The 27,116-nt window shown below is 45.6% G+C and overlaps 1 protein-coding gene across 1 annotated transcript in view; it reads left to right on the forward strand.

Annotated features, from left to right (window-relative positions):
* UBE2H (ubiquitin conjugating enzyme E2 H) overlaps positions 1 to 27,116 on the forward strand; it is a 140,275-nt gene that overhangs the window by 66,676 nt on the left and 46,483 nt on the right. Inside the window, exon 5 of the mRNA XM_030217018.1 lies at positions 6,083 to 6,122. Coding sequence (XP_030072878.1) covers positions 6,083 to 6,122 — 40 coding nt within the window. The remainder of the gene's footprint in view (positions 1 to 6,082; positions 6,123 to 27,116) is intronic.

Raw genomic sequence — 27,116 nt, forward strand, 5'->3', positions numbered from 1 at the left:
AACAAAGAAGAGATAAAGGAATATTAAAGTGAGGATGATAAAATAAGGGTTCTGAACAATCTTCAAGCTTGTTATTAAAGTAAATACTTAAAATTGTTCTGTGAAGCTAATGTTTTCCATGGTTTAAAGTAGATATTGGTGTGGTCCTTTATATATATATATATATATATATATATATATATATATATATATATATATATATATATATATATATATATATAGTGATTTTCCTCTCCGTTTTCCACCCATCTCCACTGGATAGTATCACTTATTTACAAAGTCTTAGACTGTCACAAGAATATAAATGGATCTCTATGCCATCGGATCTTAGAATGGAGCTAGAGTACTTGAAATTTCGTAAAAAGCTGAAATTCTGGCTATTTCAGAAATATTTTATCTAATGGTCTCTGTTTGGTTTAATGATAGCAGATTGTTTTGTAAAATTAAATTTTGCTAATGTCAGCTTTTGCTCTTGGTTCCACAATAGCAGAAGTAAGGAAAAGGTTGGGAACTAACAGACTGGTAAGTCTGACTTCTGTAGTAAGTAAATTAATGGAAATGCTTTTAAAACAGAGAGAGTAATAAAGGTTTTGGAATCCAATGGATTACAGGACCCGAGGCAACTGTGATTTCACTAGAGGCAGATCTTGTCAGACAAATCTGATTTGACTGGATGACCAGAAAGTTGGATCGAGGGAGAGAGCTAGATATAGTGTATTTAGATTTTAGCAAAGCTTTGACAGAGTTCCGCATAGATAACTAACAAACTGAGTGCCCTTTGTATGGCTTCTAAAGTAAATGACTAGGTTAGGAATTGATTGAGTGAAAGGCGACAGAGGGTAGTGGTAAATGGAGCTCATTCTGAGGAAATGATGTTACCAGTGGCATGCTGCAAGGTTCGTTTCTTGGGCTGGTTCTTTCTAACATTTTGTAAGTGATATTCCTGAAGGGCTGTCTGGTAAGATATGCTTCTTTGCAGATGATACCAAAATCTGCAATAGGATGGGCATTCTTGATGGTGTGGATAACATGAGGAAGGACTTAGTGATGTTAGAGGAATGGTCTGGAATTTGGAAGCTTAGATTTAATGCTAAGTGCAGGGTCATACATTTGGGCTGCAAAAACCTGAGGGAATGGTATAGTTTTAGGGTGTAAAGAACTTTTGTACACGAAAGATTAGCGGGGCTTGGGTATGATCATGTGTGATGATCTTAAGGTGGTCAAGCAGGTAGAAAAGGTGACTACAAATGCTAGAAGGATGCTTGGGTGCATAGGGAGAGAAATGGCCAGTAGGAAAGAGGTGGTGATGCCTCAGTATAAGATTCTGAGACCTCATTTAGAATATTATGTACTATTCTGGAGACTGCACCTTCAAAAAGATATAATCAGGATGGAGTTGGTCCAGAAGGCAGCTACTAAAATGGTCAGTGGTCTTTGTCATAAAGTATATGGGGGCAGACTTAAAGCTCTCAATATGTATTCTTCGGAAGAATGGCATGATAGGAGAGAGATTGTTTATTAAACATTTGCCATACTGATCATGTTGAATATAAATCAGAGCGGTTTACAAAGACAATATTAACTAGAAAAAAAAACTCCAAAATATAAAGACAGGAAAGTAAAGATACACATCCATACATCAATCAATCATTGAAGGACTATAGAAGACAGAGCAGAGCTGCAGGGTGTCCAATTTTTATCTAACTTTGAGGTCATCAATACCCCTGGCTGGATCTTTTAAAATGTGTGACGTGGTTCCTTTACAGCTGATTGGAAATGTGCTGCGTGCTTTATTTTAATGTCTAGCTATCCCCAGATTTTGTGCTAGCTTTTGGGGGAAGGGCATTAAAAACTGTGCTGGCAGTGAGAGTGTGAAGTGGGCACACTTGGGTAAACCTTGTGGTCTTCACCTGCCCTCATAACATGATCACAAGGAAGCTTCCAAAAGAGAGAAGTTCGGGGAGGCTCTTGGCTGTCAGCTCCTTGTCGCAGCTGCGATGTCGGCATCGACATCGGTACCGAGGTCGGTGGCGTCGACGTCGAAGGAAGCAGCACCAAGAGTCCAGGTAATGGCTGCCGAGAGACCACTTCGAGCTGGGAGCAGCGAGGCATTGAGTGGGTCTCCACCTGTCTCCAGGCCTACTGCTATGCAGGCCCCCCAGACCCGAGGAGGCGTGAGGATTCCACGTCCTACTCATCGGTACCGAGGAGTGTCGATGACGGGCGTTGAGCGAAGGCTAAGAAGCATCGCCATTGATCTCCTTCCCACGGTACCGTGGGATAAACATAAAGGAATCCTGTTCCAAGGGAATGGATCCTCAGAAGCTTAGCCGAGATTGGGTGGCAGAGCCGGTGGTGGGGGGTGGGGGGGCTGGTTGGGAGGCAGGGATTGTGCTGGGCAGACTTATACAGCCTGTGCCAGAGCCGGTGGTTGGGAAGCAGGGATAGTGCTGGGCAGACTTATACGGTCTGTACCCTGAAAATGACAGATACAAATCAAGGTAAGGTATACACAAAAAGTAGCACATATGAGTTTATCTTGTTGGGCAGACTGGCTGGACCGTGCAGGTCTTTTTCTGCCGTCATCTACTATGTTACTATGTATGACAGGGGAGGAGGGAATTAGGAAGAGGTTAAGGAACAACCAGGGAGAAACTTGAACTAAACAAGAATTGGATAAGGGGGATGGTGTTAAGGGAAGGGAAGACATTAATACCTATGCGGCATAAATGCACACGAGGCAACGTTTGTTTTTGTTTTTTTAAATGGAAACTCTTTATTTACTTGATACTATCCAAACATACAGAAAACAGTTTACAGGGTGTATCTCAATTTGCAGATGTGTATAGTGTCCTGAGATTAATAATCCTCCCTTCCCTCCCCCGCTGCTCTTCTAGAAGTGCCTTAAATACTAACCCTGCTCATTCATTCTCGCTTAGGAAACCCAGAGTAGGGCGCAGTCAACAGGATGTGTCCATCTAGTCAATTATCAATGCTATAGTCTTCCTTTTTGGTCCTTTAGGTTTCATATAGTGCCCATATCTTCTGAAATTTAACCAAGTGGTCTTGACACAGGTCTATGAGTTTAGGTGAGTCTCTTTCAATTGAAAGGAAGCTCTGGAATTAGGGAGAATAGGATGAAGGTGAAAGGGAATAGACTCAGAAGTAACCTGAGGAAATACTTCACAGCAAGGGTGATGAATTCATTGACAGCTTCCCGGTGGACATGGTGGAGATGAAAACAGTATCTGAATTCAAGAGAGCTTGGGAGAAGTACATAGGATCTTTAAGGGAATGATAGGGAGAGTAGTTGGCATGGATGGGCAGACTGGATAGGCCCTATTTTATTTATTAGGATTTATTTACCTCCTTTTTGAAAGAATTCACTCAAGGCGGTGTACAGAAAGAATAGATCAATCATGAGCAATAGGCAATTACAGTAGTAAAACTATTATACTTACAATGTCAACACAATATGTAATAGAACATTTTAATTGATAGTGAAGGGTAAAGCAAAGATAGAACATATAGATAGGTAAGAGAGTAAGAAGAGTTAGAAAATAAGGTGACTGATTTAAAGAAAGTTGCACATGAGGTCAGAGAGATGGTTAAATATTATCTCAGCTAGGGTAGGAGTGGATAAACATATCCTGCTGCAGTACGTACAGCCCTTGCCACTCGTGTGAGTGAGACTAACAAGTTAGAGCCAAGCTTTTACCTTCTTCCTGAAGTAGAGAGAGTCTTGTGTTAAGCGGAACCTTTCAGGCAGTGCATTCCGGAGTGTTGGGGCTACTCTGGAGAAGGCTCGCCTGTGGGTATCACATCGTGTAATGTCTTTTGGAGAGGGTGTGGTTAGTAATTAGTTCTTGAGAGGACCTTAGTGTACTTGGCGGTGTGTGGAGGATCATCCTATTTTTCAGGTACTTGGGGCCATTTCCTTTAAGGGCCTTGAAGATCAGACAGAGTTTTAAATTTAGTCCTATATTGTGTTGGTAGCCAATGAAGTTTTTGCAAAAATGGTGTGAAGTGGTCACGTCACTTGCAACCTTCTATGAGTCTTGCTGCAGCATTCTGAATCAATTGGAGCTGGTGCAGGCCTTTGTAGTCAGACCGTTGCATAGTGCATTGCAGTAATCCAGTCTTGGAAGTTATCATGGCATGCACGACTGGGGTAAGATTTACCTTTTGATGTAAGGAGAGAGGCAACGTAGCTGTCGCAAATAGTAGAAGCAGCTCTTGAAGGTTGCTTGGATTTGGGGAATCAGAGCAAGTGTTGTATTCCAAGGTTCCTGACTTGTGATTTGATGGGGAGGGGATTTTGATGTTGGTTATGTATCCACTTTTGTTAGGGACCCAGAGAAGCTTGGTTTTACTTAGGTTCAGGCAAAGTTTGTTGTGTTGAGCCCATTCTTGAATTGATGATTGACTGGTAATCAGTTTATTCAAGGCTGTAGGTAAGTCAGGTTCAATTACTACTACTACTACTATTACTACTATTTAGCATTTCTATAGCGCTACAAGGCGTACGCAGCGCTGCACAAACATAGAAGAAAGACAGTCCCTGCTCAAAGAGCTTACAATCTAATAGACAAAAAATAAAGTAAGCAAATCAATTAATGTGCACAGGAAGGAGGAGAGGAGGGAGGTGGAGGTGAGTGGTTACGAGTCAAAAGCAATGTTAAAGAAGTGGGCTTTCAGTCTAGATTTAAAGGTGGCCAAGGATGGGGAAGACATAGGGGCTCAGGAAGTTTATTCCAGGCGTAGGGTGCAGCGAGACAGAAGGCACGAAGTCTGGAGTTGGCAGTAGTAGAGAAGGGAACAGATAAGAAGGATTTATACATGGAGCGGAGTGCACGGGAAGGGGTGTAGGGAAGAACGAGTGTGGAGAGATACTGGGGAGCAGCAGAGTGAGTACATTTATAGGTTAGTAGAAGAAGTTTGAACAGGATGTGAAAACGGATAGGGAGCCAGTGAAGCGACTTGAGGAGAGGGGTAGTATGAGTAAAGCTACCCTGGCGGAAGACGAGACGGGCAGCAGAGTTTTGAAACAGATTGGAGAGGGGAGAGGTGACTAAGTGGGAGGCCAGCAAGAAGCAGATTGCAGTAGTCTAAACGAGAGGTGACAAGGGTGTGGATGAGGTTTTTGGTAGAGTGCTCAGAAAGAAAGGGGCGGATTTTACGGATGTTGTAAAGAAAGAAACGACAGGTCTTGGCGATCTGCTGGATATGAGCAGAGAAGGAGAGAGAAGAGTCAAAGATGACCCCAAGGTTTCGAGCTGAGGAGACAGGGAGAATGAGAGAGCCCTCAACAGAAATAGAAAACGGGGGGAGTGGGGAGGTGGGTTTGGGGGAGAAAAATGAGAAGCTCGGTTTTGGTCATGTTTAATTTCAGGTGGCGTTGAGACATCCAGACAGCAATGTCAGACAAGCACTACTACTTGTCAATGGGTATGAATAGCTGCATATCATCCGCTTAGATGTAGTACTGAGTGTCCATTGACTGAATCAGCTCAGCTAGTGACTTGAGGTAGATATTGAACAAACAGAATAGGTGACAGTATTGATTCCTTGTGGTACACCGTACATCAGTGTCCATGGTGGTGATGAGTTGCTGCCAAACGTTATGGGTTGTTGACTGTCTGATAAATAGGATCTGAACCACGCAAGTACTGTTCCATTGATACCTGTTTCTGTCAGTCGTGTTAGCATGATATGGTCTTTATCTGCCAACATTTTTTAATGTTTATATAAAAAAAACTGTTAATGTGAGCTTTCCATTACTTAGTGCCAGTAAGAACCCAATGTTCAGGTTTAACTGCCTCTATAGTTAAATAATTCAGCTAAGGAATGAATCACTGATGCAAAGTTTGCATCTTAAAACATTTGTTAATGCAAGAAAGGTATCTCGACTACCTTATCAAATGTCTAGCAAGTTTTATTTTTGGAGGAGTCCTATACCTTTCTCCCTTTCTACTTTTGTAAATTATTCAGATAGTTCTTGGCAGTGGGAGAGACTACTTTCCCTTTCTAGGAACTGTGTGTGTACTTTGTTTCTTCCGTTAACTAATATTTCCTTTTACAGGATTCATGAATAAAATTTTTCATCCTAACATCGATGAAGCGTAAGTTAATTTCCAAATTACTGAATGTTTGGTGTCCTGAAAAATCAGCTCTCTTTGCATGACATGATGATTTGCCTTTTTTTTTTTTGGCTAAGGCTGGGGCTCAGAACCATCTTTGGAAAGGGAGTGGGAATTGAGGTGAATGCCCTGGGTTCTATGCCCTGTGCTTCTGAGACCTCTGCTATTATATTAGCTCCACTCCTAATATCTAGCATCACTTGCATTTTGCTGGAGTAGGGGTTAGTGCAGCAGTCCACACAGATTTCAGTACTGGGCCAGGCCTCCCCTCATGTTCTTTAATTCTGTCACCCAGCTCTGGCTGAACTACCTAAGCACTACACCACCCTACAGTCAGCCTTGATAGAGATGATGTGAAAGCAATGTTAATAACCCTTGGGTGGGGGACTCATTGGGCAATCTTGATACCTAGTGGCTAGATTTCAGGCCTATGGTTGCAGAGTTTTAGGAGTCTTGGTGCATGTGCCCTGTCTTGAGGACTCTTGACACAGTAATTGGCCAAATATAGGTTGAGAAGGGACATGAAATTGTTGGAAAAAAATTCCCAACTGGTTGTTAATGAAGTCTTATGGCATCAGATCAAAGTTCTGTCTGGTTCCAGTAGAGCTCGAAGCCTAGAAGAACAAAAGAAGTAGGGGTGGGACAGATTCTTATATAACTTAGCATATCAAAAGTGTGTGTAGCTACAAGCAGGGGCGTATCTGCGTGGGGCCACAGGGGCCTGGGCCCCCGCAGATTTCGCCCTGGCCCCCCTCCCCGCCGTCAACCCTCCCCCGCTGCTTACTTTTGCTGGCGCCGAGGTCCGACCCGCAATCTCCGTTTTTCGTCTTCCTCCGTGGCCATGCTTCCAGGAAGTAACGCTGCAGTGCTGATTCGTTGAATCCAGTTCGGCGTCAGACGTCGAACTGGATTCAACGAATCAGCACTGCAGCGTTACTTCCTGGAAGCATGGCCACGGAGGAAGACGAAAAACGAAGATTGCGGGTCGGACCTCGGCGCCAGCAAAAGTAAGCAGCGGGGGAGGGTTGACGGCGGGGAGGGGGTGGAGAGAGGCGGCGGGGGGGGGGGGAGGGAGGCAAAAATGTGCCCCCCCTCTCTGGCTGTGGCCCCCCCTACCGCCGGATTCCAGATACGCCCCTGGCTACAAGTTAACATTTTTTTAGTCTTGGTTTGAATAAACATAGCTAATGTGTGGAGCTAGGAAAATTAAAATATGGCATACTGAAAATGCTAAGTTCTTCTGTAAACCAAAATAACAGCCTTTACTTTGAGGTTAACATTTGACTAGACCTGACATTCAGTCACATGAACATTTAGTCTTGTTTGTGAATTTACACCAAGAGCGAAATGGTGTCATGTGTGTGTGCATGCGCTTAAATATGAAATGCTCTTTCCACGTTCCATTGTAAATGGAAAGAAAAAATGTAAAAGTCTAATGTTATCAAAGTTAGACACATGAAGGAAGAGGTGATAAGTCTGCATGTTTTGTGAGATTAGCATACCCTCCTATACTTACTGCTTTTTCTTTCAGGGTGCACATAGTATTCGGGAGGACGATCCTTCGGTCTTATTACTTAATGCATAGACATATATACACTATTTTAAGCTGTCAGAAACGGAATGTATGTTAAAAAGCATCTTCCATGGGTTGCATCATGAATTAGTGAACTTTCTATGCAATGCGATTATTATTTTCATTGTGTTGAAAGTATGAGTTTTTTTAAATCTTCATTGTGATTCCATAGATAAATGAGAAATCCATATTTTGTCCCGTGAAGGTTCTGTAAAGACACTCTTGGATAATGTTGGTGCAAATTTAAAGTAAAAGCTGGAAAGGCAAGAGTTCCTGCACAAGTTTTTAATCACCTGCTGGTGGTATGCACAGGACCAGAACAGCCATGTAGAAGATACTGGAACTTTTTGTGGTTTGTAGCTAGTGAGAGATTTGTCTAATACCATGTGCAGGAGAATGTTTACTCCAACTTAATTTGGAAAAATTGGGGGGGTCTTTTACAAAGCCGTGCTAGCAATTCCCGCGTGGCAAATGAGGAAGCCCATAGGAATTGAATAGTCTTTCTCTCATTTGTTGCTCCAAGAATTAATAGCGAGGCTTTGTAAAAGAAGCCCTAAGTAATTTATGCTGCTCTTAAAACACCGCACTCCATTTTTTTTTTCAGGTGGTGCTCACGAAGTGAACCATAATACTATATAATTGTGCTAGTTTTCTCTTCACCCCCCTGAAAATAGCTTTTTAACAATTTATTCAGTTCTGCCAGAGTTACCATTGACCTCAGCTCCTGCTTTCCATGTGCCCACCGACACTTTGAATACTCTGTTTTCTATAGGGGATATAGGTTAGTTCAGTGTTATTTTGAGCATATTGTGATATGGGGTATTTTTTAAACTGATACTATAGTTCACAATCAAATCAAATGAGATGCAAAGTTTGACCAACATAGTAGTAACCCACAAAAGAAATGGACACACAATTCCATCAAAATCTAAATTTTATGTGGAAGGTAAACACAGTGGCATTCCTAGGGGGGCTGACACCCCCCCCCCCCCCTGGGTGCACCACACGCCTGTCCTTCGTTTGTTCCATGCTCCCGCTCTGCCCCGGAACAGGAAGTAACGTGTTCCGGGGCAGAGGGAGCATGGAACGAACGACGGACAGGCGCGTGCGGCGTGCACCCGGGGCGGACCACTCCCCCCAGGAACGCCACTGGGTAAACAAGCAGTTTCAAAATAAGGTTTTGTGGAAGAATAAAAAGTGGTGGGGAATCATATTTTATAGCTGGTTATATCACTGAAAATGGCTTTATTGATTTGAAACATGTTTATTGTTTCAGTTTAAAAGGTGAAACGAGTATAAAAGGTTTACATTTTTTTAATTTAATTTTTCTATCGATGGCCATTGTTTGGAAGAAACACTTTCTTCTAGGATGAAGAATCTGGTGGTGCATTTCTCTGCAGATAAAATGGAATTTGGTTGAAAGATGATCATAGTGGCTTTTGTCTGCCCACAACCTTGAAGCACTCCAAGAGTTTTTAATGTATCTGTAGAGGAATACATTCACAGATCATTCACCTCTGTCAGGTGTTTTCTCCCAAACAGTAAGAACATAAGCATTGACATACTTATGCAGACTGAAGGTCCATCAAGTCCTGTATTCTGTTTCCAGCAGTGGCCAATCCAGAAGTACCTGGCAAGATCCCAAGAGTAAAACAGATTTTATGCTGTTTTATCCCAGAAATAAGCAGTGCAATTTCTTAAGTCAATCTTAGTGGCTTATGGACTTTTCTTTTAGGAATTTATCCAAACCTTTTTTAAACCCTGCTAAGCTGTGTTGACCACATTCTTTGGAAACAAATTCCAGAGTTTACATGTTGAGTGAATAAATATTTTCTCCAATTTGTTTTAAGTTTTCTTAGTAGCTTCATTGTGTGCACCCTAGTCCTTGTATTTTTGGAAAAAGTAAACAAGCGATTCACATCTACCCATTCCACTCCACTCAGTATTTTACAGACATCTTTTTCATATCTTCTGTCAGCCGTTCTTTCTTCAAGCTGAGTCTCTTTAGCGTTTCGTCATAGGGAAGTCGTCCCATCCTCTTTATCATTTCTGTCATCCTTCTCTGTACCTTTTCTAATTCCACTATATCTTTTTTGAGATGGGTTGACCAAAATTGCACACGATATTCGAGGTGCAGTCGCACCATGGAGCGATATAAAGGCATAATCAGTTTTGTTCTCCATTTCTTTCCTAATTTCTAACATTCTATTTACTTTTTTAACTGCCGCTGCACACTGAGCCAGAGGGTTTCAGCGTATTATCTGTGACTCCTAACGTGGAACCTTGCATCATGTAGCTATAGTTTTGGGTGGTTCTTCCCAGTCACATTAAATGTCATCTGCCATTTGGATGCCCAGTCAGCTAGTCTTAAGGTTTTCTTATGATTTAGCAACTTTCAATAACTTTGTCTTCTGCAAACTTAATCACCTCACTCGTTCCCGTTCCTAGATCATTTATAAATATGTTAAAAAGCAGCGATCCCAGCATATATCCCTGGGGAACACCACTATTTACCCTTCCCCATTGAGAATATTGACCATTTAACCCTACTGTTTTCTATCTTTTAACCAGTTCTTAGTCCACATTAGGACATTGCCTCCTATCCTATGACTTTTTTTCTAATTTCCTTATGGTCGTTCATTAGGTACTTTGTCAAATGCCTTCTAAAAATCCAAATACACAATATCAACCAGCTCACCTTTGTCCACATGTTTATTCACCTGTTCAAAGAAATGTAGCAGATTGAAGCAAGATTTCTCTGAGGACAAGCAGGCTGCTTGTTCTCACATGTGGGTCGGCGTCCACGGCGGCCCAGGAAATGGCAAAATTTTTAAAATTTTGTCAGAGCCTTCTAGCGCACGCACCATTTCCCGCCTGTCGCATGAGCGTTCCCGCTCAGTTTTTTCTTGTTCGCGGTGAGGTGAAGTGGTTTTTCCCTGTTCGCTTCACTGGCCCAGGAAAGAGAGTCTTCACGATTCATTTTATATATATTTTTTTCTTTATATCGTTATTCGTTCTTTAAAAAAAAAAACAGCATTTTTTTCCTTAGTTTTTGGCACTTTCTAAGTTTTCTTTCTTTTTGACGCGGCCAGCCTTTTCCCCTTTTTGTGCCCTTTACTTTTTTGGCACGATCGCATCATTTAATTTTGCCGAAGCCGTTTTTCCTTCCATGTCATCGAAGACACCCAACGGCTTCAAACTCGGTGCAACTGGACCATCTTGGGTATCTGGCGTATCTGATTGATTCTTTGCACGATTTAATTAGGGCGTCTGCTAAGCAGATGTCTTTTGTGGTAACAGCCTGTTGTTTGCTGTGGTTGCATCATTGTGTGGTGGATGCTGCCTCTAAACAGTGGCTGGCTAAACTCCCTTTTGAAGGTAAGTTGTTGTTTGGGGAGGATTTGGAGGAGCTGGTCAAGGATTTCTGTGATTCCAAGAACCAGCATCTGCTGGAGGATAAGGTTAAAGCTTCTTGATGCCGAGCCAGGCTCACCCTCGTTTTAAGGACGCACGCTGGTATCATCTGCTGCACCCTAACTTTAATCAAAGATCTAGATATCAGAATAAGCAGTCCTTTCAGACAGACAAGCGGGCTTCTGCTCCAGCAGCCTGAGCTTCCTCCGTTTCTCTGCCTCCCCAGTGATAGGGTGCCGGATCTCTCCTCGGCTCTGATCAGCAGACAGCTGTCCTTGTTCTTCACGGAGTAGGCCTGCGTTACTGCAAACAAGTGGGTCCTGGACATTATTTGAGAAGGCTACAAATTAGTATTTGCCTCTCTCATTGCAGAATTTTTTTTTCTTGGAGAACTTGTGCAGGCGGGCAGCAATTCATTCTATTCTACAGTCTTTACTGGAGTTGGGGGGTGGGGTGATTCCAGTTCTGTCTGGGGAGTGCCAGATGGGTCATTATTCCATTTCTCGTAGTTCCCAAGAAAGGGGGCTAGTACTGTCTGGTTCTCAATCTCAAGTCTGCAAGTTTCTGAAGGTCCACTGCTTCCACATGGAAACGTTCTGGTGGTGGTGTAGTCGGGGAATTCCTCAGGACCTTGGACCTCAAGGAGGCGTATTTTCACATCCCTATTTGTGGCCTCCACATCAGAAATTCCTTTGCTTTGCTGTGCTAGGTCAGCATTTTCAGTTTCAGGTGATGTCCTTCGGTCTTGTCACAGTGCCTCAAACGTTCTCCAAGATCATGGTGGTGGCGGCTGCCTTTTTGCAGTAGCAGGGTGTCTTGAGTCCACCCTTACCTGGATGATGGGCCAATCAGAGCATCTTCATTTCAGGAAAGTTGTCGGGGCCACGTCTCGGGACATCTCTTACAGTTGTTGAGGAGAATAATCTACCTGCCCAAGAACCAGCTGGTTCCCACGCAGGTCCTCAAGTACCTAGTAGTATGTTTCAACACAGCTCGGGGCAAGGCCTTTTTGCCAGATCCAGAGGTGTGTCAAATTGCAGACAGATTTCTCCTTCACTCTCCTCTGCCTTGGATTTGGGATTATGTTCAGGTTCTGCCAGATACTTGTAAACTGGATAGGCCACTGCTGGAAGCAGGATACTGGGCTAGATGGACCATTGTTCTGACCCAGTATGGCTATTCTTATGTTCTGGGGTTGATGGTGGCGACCTTGAAGGAGGTGCCTTGGGCACACATGCGACCTCTTTAACACTCTGAGTCACTGGTGTCTGAGGATTATGAGCTTCCTCTCTAATGGATGATGGTGGCGCCTAGTGAAAGGTCTGGAGTACAATTTGCTGCGAGTTCAGGTAGCAGCTGTATCCTGTTATAGAGGCCAGCTTCTTCAGTCGTCGTTAGCCTCACATCCTGATGTCATTCGCTTTCTGAATGGGGTCAATCATCCTAAACCTCCGCTATGTCCTCCCTGTCCAGAGTGGAATCTCAGTTTGGTGCTTCGGGCACTAGTTCGAGCCATTGCGTAGGGCTTCTTTGAAAGATCTTACTCTGAAAGCGATGTTTCTCATTTCAATCTCGTCGAAAGTCAGGTTTTGTCCTGTAGTGATCTCTTTCTCTGGTTTACCCCTGATGGGGTGGTGATGTGCACAGTTCTCTCATATCTTCCTAAGGTGGTGCTGACTTTTCACTTCAATCAGCCATTGTTTCTTCCAGCTTTTGGGAGGATTCTTACCCTGGGGATTTTAAACTCCCTGCATCTGCTTGACGTCTGCCATGTCAGTTATATAGAAGTGACCAATGAGTTTTGTCAGTTGGGTCATTTGTTCGTGCTTGGCTCGGGGTCCCTTAAAGGGGTGGCGGCTTCAAAAGCAACTATTGCTTACTGAGTTAAGGAGTTATTGCATCCATATACTTGTTGATGGATAAACTGTTTCTGGCCTGTTTTCAGACCCATTCTTTTCGGGCTGTTGTGACTTCCTGGGTGGAGGCATTCCTGTTCTCCTTAGAGGACATTTGCAGGGTGGCGACATGGTCGTCGATATATACCTGCACCAGGCACTACTGTCTTGACATCACTGCTCACTTGGACATCTCCTTCAGTGTCTCAGTGATTTCTGCAGGAGCTTCCAGTTCCCACCCTATTTAAGGACTGCTTTGCTATATCCCACTAATCTCTGGATTCATCTGCTGCTCGTGCTAAGGAACGAAAAGTAATATCTTACCTGATAATTTTATTTCCTTTAGTGCAGCAGATGAATCCAGAGGACCCCCCTCCCCCCCTGATTTTTTTGCCATGCGACCTCTTGGTTAATTCTCCCTGTTAGAACTTATGTTTTTGTTTGGATACAGTGTTTCACACAGGTTCTAGTTTCCAGTATGGAAATTTCAAATTTTATGTGGGGAAGGAGAAAAAGGAGCATTCTGTCTTATAAGGCACTTCAAGTCAGTGCTCTCTATCTCCACCTGCTGGTAGATGGCCACAACCCACTAATCTCTGGATTCATCTGCTGTTCTAAAGGAAAGAAACTTATCAGGTAAGAGAGAATTTTTCGATGTATATTCTCAGTAATTTTGTTGTTATACTCCACCATTTTACCCGGTACTGATGTCAGGCTCATGTAACCTTTTTTTTAAAAAATGTGTTAAATTGACCATCTTACAATCTTCTAGAGTCATGCTTGATTTTAAAGATAAATTACATATTAGTAATAGCTCTGCAAGTTTTTATTTTTTTATTATTATTTTTTTTAGCTCTATTGGTACTCTGGGATATATACCATCCAGTCCAGGTGACTTGCTACTCTTCAGGTCGTCAAATTGCCCTATTATATCTTCCAGGTTTAGAGATTTATTTCAGTTCTCCAACTCCAACTCATTAAGTTCTATTTTTGGCATGGGTATTTTCCCTTACATCTTCCTCAGTGAGGACCAAAATAAAAGTTTAATTTAGTCTCTCTGCTAATGGCCTTGTTCTCCCTGAGTGCCCCTTTTACCCCTCGGTCATCTAGCGGTCCAACTGGTTCTTGCTTCTAAAATACATAATAAAAACTTTGTGGTTTTCCCTCTGAGGCAGTCATCTTTTCAAAGTGTCTTTGCCTTCCTTATCGGTGCTTTTGCATTTGACCAAGTTTGCCATTTTTAATGCTGTTTTCTATTACCTTCAGTTGGATCTTTCTGTTTTCTGAAGGATGACCAGAGAAGACTCTGCCATGTACTTTAATATAGAAAAGTTCTCCTTTTTAAATGTACTTGTTGCTATAAATGGTAGGTTTTTAAATGTTTAAGTATTAGATATTAATTTCTATAGCTGCTCCCCACTGATTTTGTTCAGAATTGTTCTCTTGAAGCTATAGTACAATTATGCCGTACCTGATAACTATTATTCCTTGAGTCTTACCAGACCAGTCCAAACCAATGGAATCTGCCCTTCTGCTAGTAGATGAAAATTTAAAGAAGTCTTGCAGGTTTGCTCTATGATGTGCAGCCTGATAGCTGATCAATATGCTGTTGCATAGCTTCCTTTACTTTACAATTTGCTGTTAACATACATAATGCATTAATTTTTTCATTATTTTTTTCATGGTTATATGCAATTTATATTTTTGTGACTATAACACATGTCCCCCTTTCTGCCCTTAGTGCGTAAAATTGCACATCTAGATTAAAGAATACTGGCAGTTATGTGTGTAACTTAATTGGTTAGCACCAGTTGGCGCTTGATTTTATCAATCATCGATGGGATTTGGTGCTAGTTGGCATTGACTTCCAGTTAGGTGCATAACTGCATTTAGTTACTATTCTATAAACTTGGTGGTTAAAATCTATAGTGCATAACTGCAAGGGGGGTGTGGGCATCGGAGGGGCATGGACAGGTCAGGGGCGTGCCAAACATTTACACGCTAAGCTTCTAGAATCGTGTCAGTTACACATGCAACTGCGACATTCAGCCGAGGACACTTACACCGGCCATTGACATGATGTAAGCGACCATACTTAAACGGTGCATGAATGCTAATTTATGCTAGTATTTTATAACAGCAATTACACGCATAATTGCTGATATAGAATTCGGGCTTAGCACTCAGCATCCAAACACCTAACTTTAGATGATCTGTACAGAATTTACCCCTTTGATCAGAAGCAAAGGTTTGAATTCCTTATTATTCTGACACACTTAGGCAGAATCCTGGACTAGTCTGGTAGGATTCAAGGACTCACAATTATCAGGCTTAATTGTACTTTCATTTTTGCCCATTCCAGACCAGTGCAGGGTGAGCTGTAGCCACTATAGTTCCTGGGATTGCTGCCCCCAAAACTTGCTTGCTGCTAGGCTCAGAGATGGAGCCTCTAATGTCAAATAAGTGTGAAGTGCCTTTCATGTGGCTGCCTACTGTCTTCCTCTGGGAGAATAAACCTGAATTTCACCCACAAGGTAGGTGGCTTGTATTCTCTTGGAATGTGCCCTTAACTCCTGATGAACCACGACACTGAGTGATACAGATGATAGGCTTCCTGATCCATCTGGCGCCTTCAACTGATTCAGAATACTGGTGTGAAACTTATTTACAATGCCAAAAAATGTCATTGTGTGACACTGCTTTTATTTAAGCAACGTTGGCTACATATTGAGTATAGAATTCATTATAAAGCTTTTTCTTGCACATAAGGCCTTCTTTACCCGCAGTCCCTTGTATCTTAACTCTTTTGGTTCCACATCGGCCCTGAGGGCTTTTACACTCCTCTTTTACTAATCAGTTAGTTGTTTCATCATGCCTTTGCTGATTTTTTTACCATGAGCGGCCTTTGATTTTTATATTATGCCATTGGGTTTTATTTTCCCTCCCTTTTGTGTCCTGCTGTCTGTATTATGTTTTTGTGCTACTGTTCATTCTCCCTCTTTTGCGTTGCACTGCTTACCAGATTATGGTTGATTGTTGGTCGTGACTTAATGGGTTTTAAAAAAATTGTTCACCACCATGGTGGTTTCCGAATGGCAGTATACCAAGTTAGTTTAAATAAATGCTGCCTGTTTGAGGCCTTCAAAAGGCAAAACCCTATCCCGAAGAATATCTGTTCACCTTCGTTCTAATAGGCAATGAAGTGACTTGATTTCCTCTTTTGTTCTTTGCTGGGGAAAAATTGACAGCCCAATGGACTAATATGGAACAGTAAAACCACTTTAAGAAAATGATGTGGTGCACAGGGAGACCTTGTCTCTGTGGAAATCTTAACAAAATTTTCATATCTTCTCAACTTTTGAAAGTACTTACCTTTTATTTCTTTAATTTTTGTCATTTTGTTTTTCATTCACTAAGGCAGTTTCTAGCAGAAAGTTCACTTTCTGGATAAAAACCTTGAGAGGTGTCAGACATGGGTTCAAAGTCTCCTGAACTAATCACATTGAAATCCCACACTGGTAACAACTTGTGCAGCGAGGTCTAATGCCCAGGACCCCTGAAAAATAACAAAACAAAAACTTAAGTATCCTATTGGGCCATCATTATCTGTCCTTTATAGATTGGGATTAAGTAGAGAGGTGTGATAGCCGTGTTAGTCCACTCTTAAGGTTATCAATAGAAATCAAACAAAATAAAACATGGAAAAGAAAATAAGATGATACCTTTTTTTATTGGACATAACTTAATACATTTCTTGATTAGCTTTAGAAGGTTGCCCTTCTTCGTCAGATTGGAAAATAGATTGGGATTAAAAGAGGAATTGTAGGTTATTGATAAACACAGAATTAAAAAAACAAAACAAAAACCAACTTTAGTTTCCATACCCTTTTCCTTATAGTTTAAGAACCTGAATTTTCTATCGCAGCACAGACTCTAGAAGACACAGCAGGGCCTAGTTTAGTTTTAGAAAAAAAAATAGAAGCAAGTAGCATTAACTAGTTTTCATAGTGTGCAACCCTTTTCCCCATAGTTTTAAACAAACTTTCGCTAGCGGTAGAAACTTAACAGCCAAGAGTATTAAAAAGGATAGTAGCAAAGCTGGGACTTTGTCCTAAAAGAAAGTTATTTTCTGTTCTTTGCTTGCTGGAGAGGTAGCACTGCTACTGACCTGAATTAGGTGTTAATTAAGGTGTGAGGAAGTAGAATAGTTGCAAAGTATTCTCAATGGAGAAGGGTAGATAGTGGGGGTTCCACAGGGGTCTGTGCTGGAACCACTGCTTTTTACCATATTTATAAATATCTAGATGGGAGTAACTAGGGAGGTTATTAAGTTTGCTGACAACACAAAGTTGTTAAATCGCAAGAGGATTGAGGACCTTACGAGACTGGGCATCCAAATGGCAGATGACATTTAATGTGGGCATGTGGGAAAGAGGAACCCGAACTATAGTTACGTGATGCAAGGTTCCACATTAGGAGTCACCAACCAGGTAAGGGATCTAGGTGTCATCATTGATACGTTTGAAACCCTCTGCTCAGTGTGTGGTGGTGGCTAAGAAAACAAATAGAATGTTAGGTATTATTAGGTAAGGAATGGAAAACAAAAAACGAGGACATTATAATGTCTTTGTATTGCTCCATAGTGTGATTGCACCTCGAATATTGTGTGCAATTCTGGTCACCGCATCTTAAGAAAGATGTCGTAGAATTAGAAAAAGTACAGAGAAGGACAAATAAACGGGATGGGGCGACTTTCCTATGAGGAAAGGATAAAAAGCGGCTAGGGCTCTTCAGCTTGGAGAAAAGATGGCTGAGGGGAGATATGATAGAGGTCTATAAAATAATGAGTGGAGTGGAACGGGTAGACGTGAATCGCTTGTTTACTCTTTCTAAAAATACTAGAACTAGGGGGCATGCAATGAAGCTACAAAGTTAGTAAATTTAAAACAAATTGGAGAAAATATTTTCTCCGAGGACAAGCAGGCTGCTTGTTCTCACTGATGGGTGACGTCCACGGCAGCCCCTCCAATCGGAATCTTCACTAGCAAAGTCCTTTGCTAGCTCTCGCGCGCCCGCGCGGCCGTCTTCCCGCCCGAAACCGGCTCGAGCCGGCCAGTCTTCTTTCGTCCGCACTCGGTACGGCTGTGTTTTTCGCCGTGTCGAGCCCCGGAGAGTCGACCTCGCGCGTCCTTTGTCTAATCGACGTGTTTTTTCTTCGGAAAATATTTGATTTCGTTCGGGAAGTGCTCCGCAAACCCCCTTGGGTTTCGTTTGCCCCTACCCGTATTTCCAGTCTTTGCCCCGGTAAGTTTTCTTTCGTCGTCGGGGTAGGCCTCTTTTCGGCCTCGGTCGAGATTTTTCTCCCTCAAAGTTTTTGGTGCTCATTTTCGTCATTTCGGATTTTGATTTCGCCGGCGTGATTTTTCCGCCCATGACATCGAAGCCTTCCAGCGGCTTCAAGAAGTGCACCCAGTGCGCCCGGGTTATCTCGCTCACTGACAGGCACGCGTCGTGTCTTCAGTGTCTGGGGGCCAAGCACCGCCCTCAGGCCTGTAGTCTGTGTTCCCTTTTGCAAAGGCGGACTCAGGTAGCGAGATTGGCCCAGTGGAACGTATTGTTCTCGGGCTCTTCATCGGCACCGGGGGTATCGTGTGCATCGACGTCTTCAGCGTCCAGAGCTTCATCCTCGGCTGCCAGTGCATCGAGGCATCGGCCCTCTGCATCGGCGCAGAGACATCGGATAGCTGCATCGACGTCGGTGGTACTGGGACCTCGTCTGCTGATGTCGTCGGACGGTGGTGCATCGTCAGGAGTGCAGGTGAGGGCTGTCCATTCCCCTGCTGGTGGCGGTGAGCCTTCGGGTGGGTCTCCCCCTACCCTGAGGGCTCCTGCGGTACAGCCCCCCCCGAGACCGACCTCCTTCGGCCTCGGCCCCGAGGAAGCGACGGCTGGATTTTACGTCCTCCTCGTCGGTACCGGGAAGCTCCGGTGACATGCTTCGTTCCAAGAAATCGAAGAAGCATCGTCACCGGTCCCCTTCCCGTGTCGGTACCGAGAGCTCTGGGTCGCCGAGGGAGTCGGCACCCAGCAGGCATTGGCACCGAGAGGACCGCTCACCCTCTGTTCAGGAGGTGTCGATGCGCTCCACTCTGGACAGCCCGGAACAGCCTCCTCGCCCGGAACAGGTTCTGACGTCGACGCCTGCATCGACCTCCATGCCTTTCTCTGCAGCCGCTCTGAACGAGAGCCTCCGGGCCGTTCTCCCAGAGATTCTGGGGGAGCTGTTGCGCCCTACCCCTCCGGTACCGGCGGTGCTTGCGCCTCCGGTACCGTCGAGCGTGGCGCCGGCTGGCCCATCGCCCGAGGTGTGGTCTCCGGCGCCGGTACCGCGTGCGGTGCCGGCTGCCGTCGCCTCCCAGGAAGGCTCCCCGACTACGTCGGCGGAGGGAGCTTCGCCGATGCGGGCGAGGGAGTCTACCTCTCGACGCCCCCATCGTGGACGTGGCTCCACGGAGTCGAGTCGGGCACGGTTGCAGACACAGGTCCGTGAACTTGTGTCTGACACCGAGGGTGAGGCCTCGTGGGAGGAGGAAGAAGACCCCAGATATTTCTCTGACTAGGAGTCTGAGGGTCTTCCTTCCGATCCTACTCCCTGTCCCGAAAGGCAGCTTTCTCCTCCTGAGAGTCTGTCTTTCGCTTCCTTTGTCCGGGAGATGTCTACGGCCATCCCCTTCCCGGTGGTTGTGGAGGACGAGCCCAGGGCTGAAATGTTTGAGCTCCTGGACTATCCTTCTCCACCTAAGGAAGCGTCCACTGTTCCCTTGCACCATGTCCTAAAAAAGACATTGCTTGCGAACTGGACCAAGCCACTAAGTAATCCCCACATTCCCAAGAAGATCGAGTCCCAGTACCGGATCCATGGGGACCCAGATCTGATGCGCACTCAGTTGCCTCATGATTCTGGAGTTGTGGATCTGGCCCTAAAGAAGGCTAAGAGTTCTAGGGAGCATGCTTCGGCGCCCCCGGGCAAGGACTCTAGAACCTTAGACTCCTTTGGGAGGAAGGCCTACCATTCTTCTATGCTCGTGGCCAAAATCCAGTCTTACCAGCTCTACACGAGCATACACATGCGGAACAATGTGCGGCAGTTGGCGGGCTTGGTTGATGCTCTCCCCCCTGAGCAAGCCAAGCCTTTTCAGGAGGTGGTCAGGCAGCTGAAGGCGTGCAGAAAATTCCTGGCCAGAGGGGTGTATGACACCTTTGATGTTGCGTCCAGGGCCGCTGCTCAAGGTGTGGTGATGCGCAGACTCTCATGGCTGCGTGCCTCCGACCTGGAGAATAGAATCCAGCAGCGGATTGCGGACTCGCCTTGCCGTGCGGATAACATTTTTGGAGAAAAAGTCGAACAGGTGGTAGAGCAGCTCCACCAGCGGGACACCGCATTCGACAAGTTCTCCCGCCGGCAGCCTTCAGCTTCTACCTCTACAGGTAGACGATTTTTCGGGGGAAGGAAGACTGTTCCCTACTCTTCTGGCAAGCGTAGGTACAATCCTCCTTCCCGACAGCCTGCGGCCCAGGCTAAGCCCCAGCGCGCTCGCTCTCGTCAGCAGCGTGCGACTCAGCAAGGCCCCTCGGCTCCCCAGCAAAAGCAAGGGACGAGCTTTTGACTGGCTCCAGCAGAGCATAGCCGACATCCAAGTGTCAGTGCCGGGCGACCTGCCAGTCGGAGGGAGGTTGAAAGCTTTTCACCAAAGGTGGCCTCTCATAACCTCCGATCAGTGGGTTCTCCAAATAGTCCGGCAAGGATACACCCTCAATTTGGCCTCAAAACCTCCAAATTGTCCACCGGGAGCTCAGTCTTACAGCTTCCAGCACAAGCAGGTACTTGCAGAGGAACTCTCCGCCCTTCTCAGCGCCAATGCGGTCGAGCCCGTGCCATCCGGGCAAGAAGGGCTGGGATTCTATTCCAGGTACTTCCTTGTGGAAAAGAAAACAGGGGGGATGCGTCCCATCCTAGACCTAAGGGCCCTGAACAAATATCTGGTCAAAGAAAAGTTCAGGATGCTTTCCCTGGGCACCCTACTTCCCATGATTCAGGAAAACGATTGGCTATGCTCTCTGGACTTGAAGGATGCCTACACACACATCCCGATACTGCCAGCTCACAGACAGTATCTGCGATTTCAGCTGGGCACACGTCACTTCCAGTACTGTGTGCTACCCTTTGGGCTCGCCTCTGCGCCCAGGGTGTTCACAAAGTGCTTGGCTGTAGTAGCAGCAGCACTTCGCAGGCTGGGGGTGCACGTGTTCCCATATCTCGACGATTAGCTGGTGAAGAACACGTCCGAGGCAGGAGCTCTGCAGTCCATGCAGATGACTATTCGCCTCCTGGAGCTGCTGGGATTTGTGATAAATTACCCAAAGTCCCACCTTCTCCCGGCGCAGAGACTCGAATTCATAGGAGCTCTGCTGGATTCTCGGACGGCTCGCGCCTATCTCCCAGAGGCGAGAGCCAACAACTTGTTGTCCCTCGTCTCGCGGGTGCGAGCGTCCCAGCAGATCACAGCTCGGCAGATGTTGAGATTGCTGGGCCACATGGCCTCCACAGTTCATGTGACTCCCATGGCCCGCCTTCACATGAGATCTGCTCAATGGACCCTAGCTTCCCAGTGGTTTCAGGCTGCTGGGGATCTAGAAGACGTGATCCACCTGTCCACGAGTTTTCTCAAATCCCTGTATTGGTGGACGATTTGCTCCAATTTGACTCTGGGATGTCCTTTCCAAATTCCTCAGCCACAAAGAGTGCTGACCACGGATGCGTCTCTCCTGGGATGGGGAGCTCATGTCGATGGGCTTCACACCCAAGGAAGCTGGTCCCTCCAGGAACGCGATCTACAGATCAATCTTCTGGAGTTGCGAGCGATCTGGAACGCTCTGAAGGCTTTCAGAGATCGGCTGTCCCACCAAATTATCCAAATTCAGACAGACAACCAGGTTGCCATGTACTATGTCAACAAGCAGGGGGGCACCGGATCTCGCCCCCTGTGTCAGGAAGCCGTCAGCATGTGGCTCTGGGCTCGCCGTCAAGGCATGGTGCTCCAAGCCACATATCTGGCAGGCGTAAACAACAGTCTGGCCGACAGGTTGAGCAGGATTATACAACCTCACGAGTGGTCGCTCAACTCCCGAGTGGTGCGCCAGATCTTCCAAGCGTGGGGCACCCCCTTGGTGGATCTCTTCGCATCTCGAGCAAACCACAAAGTCCCTCAGTTCTGTTCCAGGCTTCAGGCTTCAGGCCCCCGGCAGACTGGCATCGGATGCCTTCCTCCTGAATTGGGGGGAGGGCCTGCTGTATGCTTATCCTCCCATTCCTCTGGTGGGGAAGACTTTGTTGAAACTCAAGCAAGACCGAGGCACCATGATTCTGATTGCTCCTTTTTGGCCGCGTCAGATCTGGTTCCCTCTTCTTCTGGAGTTATCCTCCGAAGAACCGTGGAGATTGGAGTGTTTTCCGACCCTCATCACGCAGGACGAAGGGGCTCTTCTGCATCCCAGCCTCCGGTCCCTGGCTCTCACGGCCTGGATGTTGAGAGCGTAGACTTTGCCTCTTTGGGTCTGTCAGAGGGTGTCTCCCGCATCTTGCTTGCTTCCAGGAAAGATTCCACTAAGAGGAGTTACTTCTTTCTATGGAGGAGGTTTGCCGTCTGGTGTGACAGCAAGGCCCTAGATCCTCGCTCTTGTCCTACACAGACCCTGCTTGAATACCTTCTGCACTTGTCTGAGTCTGGTCTCAAGACCAACTCTGTAAGGGTTCACCTTAGTGCAATCAGTGCATACCATTACCATGTGGAAGGTAAGCCGATCTCGGGACAGCCTTTAGTTGTTCGCTTCATGAGAGGTTTGCTTTTGTCAAAGCCCCCTGTCAAGCCTCCTACAGTGTCATGGGATCTCAATGTCGTTCTCACCCAGCTGATGAAACCTCCTTTTGAGCCACTGAACTCCTGCCATCTGAAGTACTTGACCTGGAAGGTCATTTTCTTGGTGGCAGTTACTTCAGCTCGTAGAGTCAGTGAGCTTCAGGCCCTGGTAGCCCAGGCCCCTTACACCAAATTTCATCATAATAGAGTAGTCCTCCGCACTCACCCTAAGTTCTTGCCAAAGGTTGTGTCGGAGTTCCATCTGAACCAGTCAATTGTCTTGCCAACATTCTTTCCCCGTCCTCATTCCTGCCCTGCTGAACGTCAGCTGCACACATTGGACTGCAAGAGAGCATTGGCCTTCTACTTGGAGCGGACACAGCCCAACAGACAGTCCGCCCAATTGTTTGTTTCTTTTGATCCCAATAGGAGGGGAGTGGCTGTGGGAAAACGCACCATATCCAATTGGCTAGCAGATTGCATTTCCTTCACTTACGCCCAGGCGGGGCTGGCTCTTGAGGGTCATGTCACGGCTCATAATGTTAGAGCCATGGCTGCGTCGGTAGCCCACTTGAAGTCAGCCTCCATTGAAGAAATTTGCAAAGCTGCGACGTGGTCATCTGTCCACACATTCACATCTCATTACTGCCTGCAGCAGGATACCCGACGCGACAGTCGGTTCGGGCAGTCAGTTCTTCAGAACCTGTTTGGGCTTTAGGATCCAACTCCACCCCCCGAGGGCCCTGTTTGTTCTGTTCCAGGCTACACTCTCAGTTAGTTGGTAAATTTTTTAGGTCAATCTCAGTTATGTCCTCGCCGTTGCGAGGCCCAATTGACCATGGTTGTTGTTTTGAGTGAGCCTGGGGGCTAGGGATACCCCATCAGTGAGAACAAGCAGCCTGCTTGTCCTCGGAGAAAGCGAATGCTACATACCTGTAGAAGGTATTCTCCGAGGAAAGCAGGCTGATTGTTCTCACAAACCCGCCCGCCTCCCCTTTGGAGTTGTCTTCCCTTGTATCTCTTTTGCTACATACGAGACTGGCCGGCTCGAGCCGGTTTCGGGCGGGAAGACGGCCACGCATGCGCGCGAGAGCTAGCAAAGGACTTTGCTAGTGAAGATTCCGATTGGAAGGGCTGCCGTGGACGTCACCCATCAGTGAGAACAATCAGCCTGCTGTCCTCGGAGAATACCTTCTACAGGTATGTAGCATTCGCTTTTTCATCAATGTATAATTAAACTCTGCAATTTGTTGTCAGAAAATGTGGTAAAAGCAGTTAGCGGGGTTTTAAAAAGGTTTGAATAACTTCCTAAAAGAAAAGTCCATAAGCCATTACTAAGATGGACTTAGGGAAAATCCACTGCTTATTTCTAGGATAAGCAGCAATAAAATGTATTATACTGTTTTGGGATCTTTCCAGGTACTTGTAACCTGGATTGGCCACTATTGGAAACAGGATGCTGGGCTTTATGGACCTTCCATCTGTCCCAGTATGACAACACTGATGTTTTTATGTGCTGCGAATTAAGCTTACAGGGAGCTGAGGAAGAATCCTCTCCAAGTCCCCTTGCAGAAAGCTTAGAATGTGCTCCATTTGGCTTTTCACTGTCCACAGATAATGACCTCAGTTCTGAGTGAGATGGATAGATGACCCCCATATCCAGTGTACGCTGAAGCTGTGCCAGGGATGCACTAGGCCCCAGAAGAATCAAAACTCACACTGAGGTGGCTATAGAGTAGCGTTTTCACAAAACTGAAACTGTAGGGAGGAGAGGAATCGGAGAAGATAATCCAACTCAAAAGTGAAAAGTACTGGCCTCAATTGATGGGTAGCTGCTTTTTCTATCACTGACTTTGGTGCAGTGGTCTTTCTGAATGAGTGTTGGCATATTTCTGGTGGTTAGTATCAGTAAGCACTGGCTGCTTATCTAGCATCAAGTTCAGCCCAGTCTTTGATGGCTCTAGGTCTGTACCTCATATGCCATCGCTTACAAAATGTCTTGGTCTTTATGTAACACACACTTTTGCTTCTGTGTACTGGTATGTACCTAGTTCTGTACTGTTCTTTGCTATGCCCATTGTTCTGAATGTATTACTCCCCTGCTTGCCCAACACTACTAGCTTCCAATAGTATTTTTTGTTTTTAATTCAAAATATTGATCCTGGCTCATAGGGCCATTTACAATAATATGCCACCTTACTTAGCAGTACTTTTAATGCCTTACTCCTTTCTTGCCTACTACGTCCATGAAGTAGATTAAGATTGCATCTGACATGCAGCTTTCTTTTTTTCTTACTCAAATTTTGTGGAACCATCTTCTTCTAGTACTTCAGTTAGAGCCAATTCTATCCCACTTTAAAAAGGCCTTGAAGGCATATCTTTTTCACAAGGCTTTTGGCCATATGTGTTTTCCAGTTGGAGACGGGCAACCAGGTGGACAAGTATTTTTTCTTTTCTGTCTTTTTTTTTTCCTTAGGATATATGTGCCTTTCTTGTTTTAATGTGATCCGCTTTGTTTTAAGAAAGGTGGTATATCAAATGTAGCCGTAACCATAACCATAGTGCCAGTCTGCACACCATACAGCTTGCAGTGATAAACATCAGTTTTTGCTGGAGCATAACAGCATTGATAGCTGCTAACCTTCACACTCTGCCAAGAATAGCCAGGAATGCACACTGTTCTTTGACTCGGGCAGCCAGAAATGATTAATATCGGCCTTAACCCAGCCTAGGCAGCATCGATGAGCTACAGCATCAGCTGTATCTCTGGACAACGAATGCATTTTCCTTATCTTTCAACTGCTTTTTTGAAATCACGCTGTGGCTGAGGCAAAGCCCTTGCCTTCAAGTGGGGCAGACCCTGGCTTGTGAGCCAGGATGTTCACAGCACATACCACAGTCTGTATATCTCTGGTTTGAATCGGGCTGTTGTGGTCCGAGACAAAGCCTTAAAATGGCTGCATGCCCTGCATTGCCGAGGCAAACTAGTAACCTGTAGAGAGCTAAAGTTGGCAAAGCAAGTTGGCATCTGTAGCCCTGCCAGCGTGATGAGTTCAGTGCTTACCTTTCTTCTGCCTCTTTCTTATTTTGATGGGAAGAAGAGGAAAAGTTTGGCTTGTGGAACTGGGAGTTTGACTCTGGTTCCTGTTGCCAGTCTGGATAGTTTTGTGCAGTGAATTTCTCTTCCAGTTCAGACTGATGGGCTTGCCACTGGGAGGGGCTATTGATATGGGAATCCCAATTTCTCCCTTGACTCACGATTTTACTCTTAGCCCATAAGAGAGAAGGTGACACCTTCCCTTGCTAAATTTTCATTAGCTTCGTTGGAGGAAGAGCATGGGAAATCACTGGAAACTGTTACGTTCCTCACCTGATTCCAGGCCTGCGCGTCTGATGCGCCGGCAAGGTGCGGTCCGGCAGAGCTAGCCGGCTTTTTGATGTTTCTCCAGGATGGGTCGGTTTCAGTTTCCCAAGTCTGGCAGCCATCATCCGGCTTAGAGCACGGGCAGCGGCCATCTTGGCTAGCTCAGGAGGGGGCGGCCATCTTGTATAAACGAGATCAGGAAGGAACTCCATATTTGGTCTTGGGAGGATCTCCTATGGGGGCAGCCATGTTGGCTTCACCTGAGTTTGGTTTGCTCAGATTACTTCACTATTTAAAGCACTGCCTCCAGGCCTTCATTGCTTCGGCCTCATTTGTTCTGAGGAGTTGCTGTCGGAGTGCTGTTCACCAACTTCCTTCTGTTCCTGGTTTTCCTGTGTACCAGACCTTGGCTAGTTATCTCGGATTTCGCTTGTTTGCTGCCTGCCTTGACTCTGGACTGATTTGACTATTTCTTTGCCTGTTGGAGTACTGGTTCTGGACTGTGTCTGTTTCCTGCTGTCCTGGTCAGCGGCTGTGCAACCCCGCCGGTTCCTGAAGTCCTGGTGGCCGCCTGCAGCTGGGGGCTCAACTCCCGGTGAACGGTGGTTGCTTCCCAGGTGAAGCTAGGGGTTGTCTGGCTGCCTGACCGAGTGCGGTGTCACTCCATCTCTGCCGTGCTCAGTCGGGGCACAGGGGCTCACCACTACCGGGTCATAACAGAAGCCTACCCCTGCAGAGAATAAATGCTGGATATTGGGCCTGGTTATTCTGGTGATAGAACCTGACTTGATGGAACTGACTCTGCCCTTGTTT

The sequence above is a fragment of the Microcaecilia unicolor genome, chromosome 10, assembly GCF_901765095.1.
Source record: "Microcaecilia unicolor chromosome 10, aMicUni1.1, whole genome shotgun sequence".
Classification (NCBI taxonomy): Eukaryota; Metazoa; Chordata; class Amphibia; order Gymnophiona; family Siphonopidae; genus Microcaecilia; species Microcaecilia unicolor.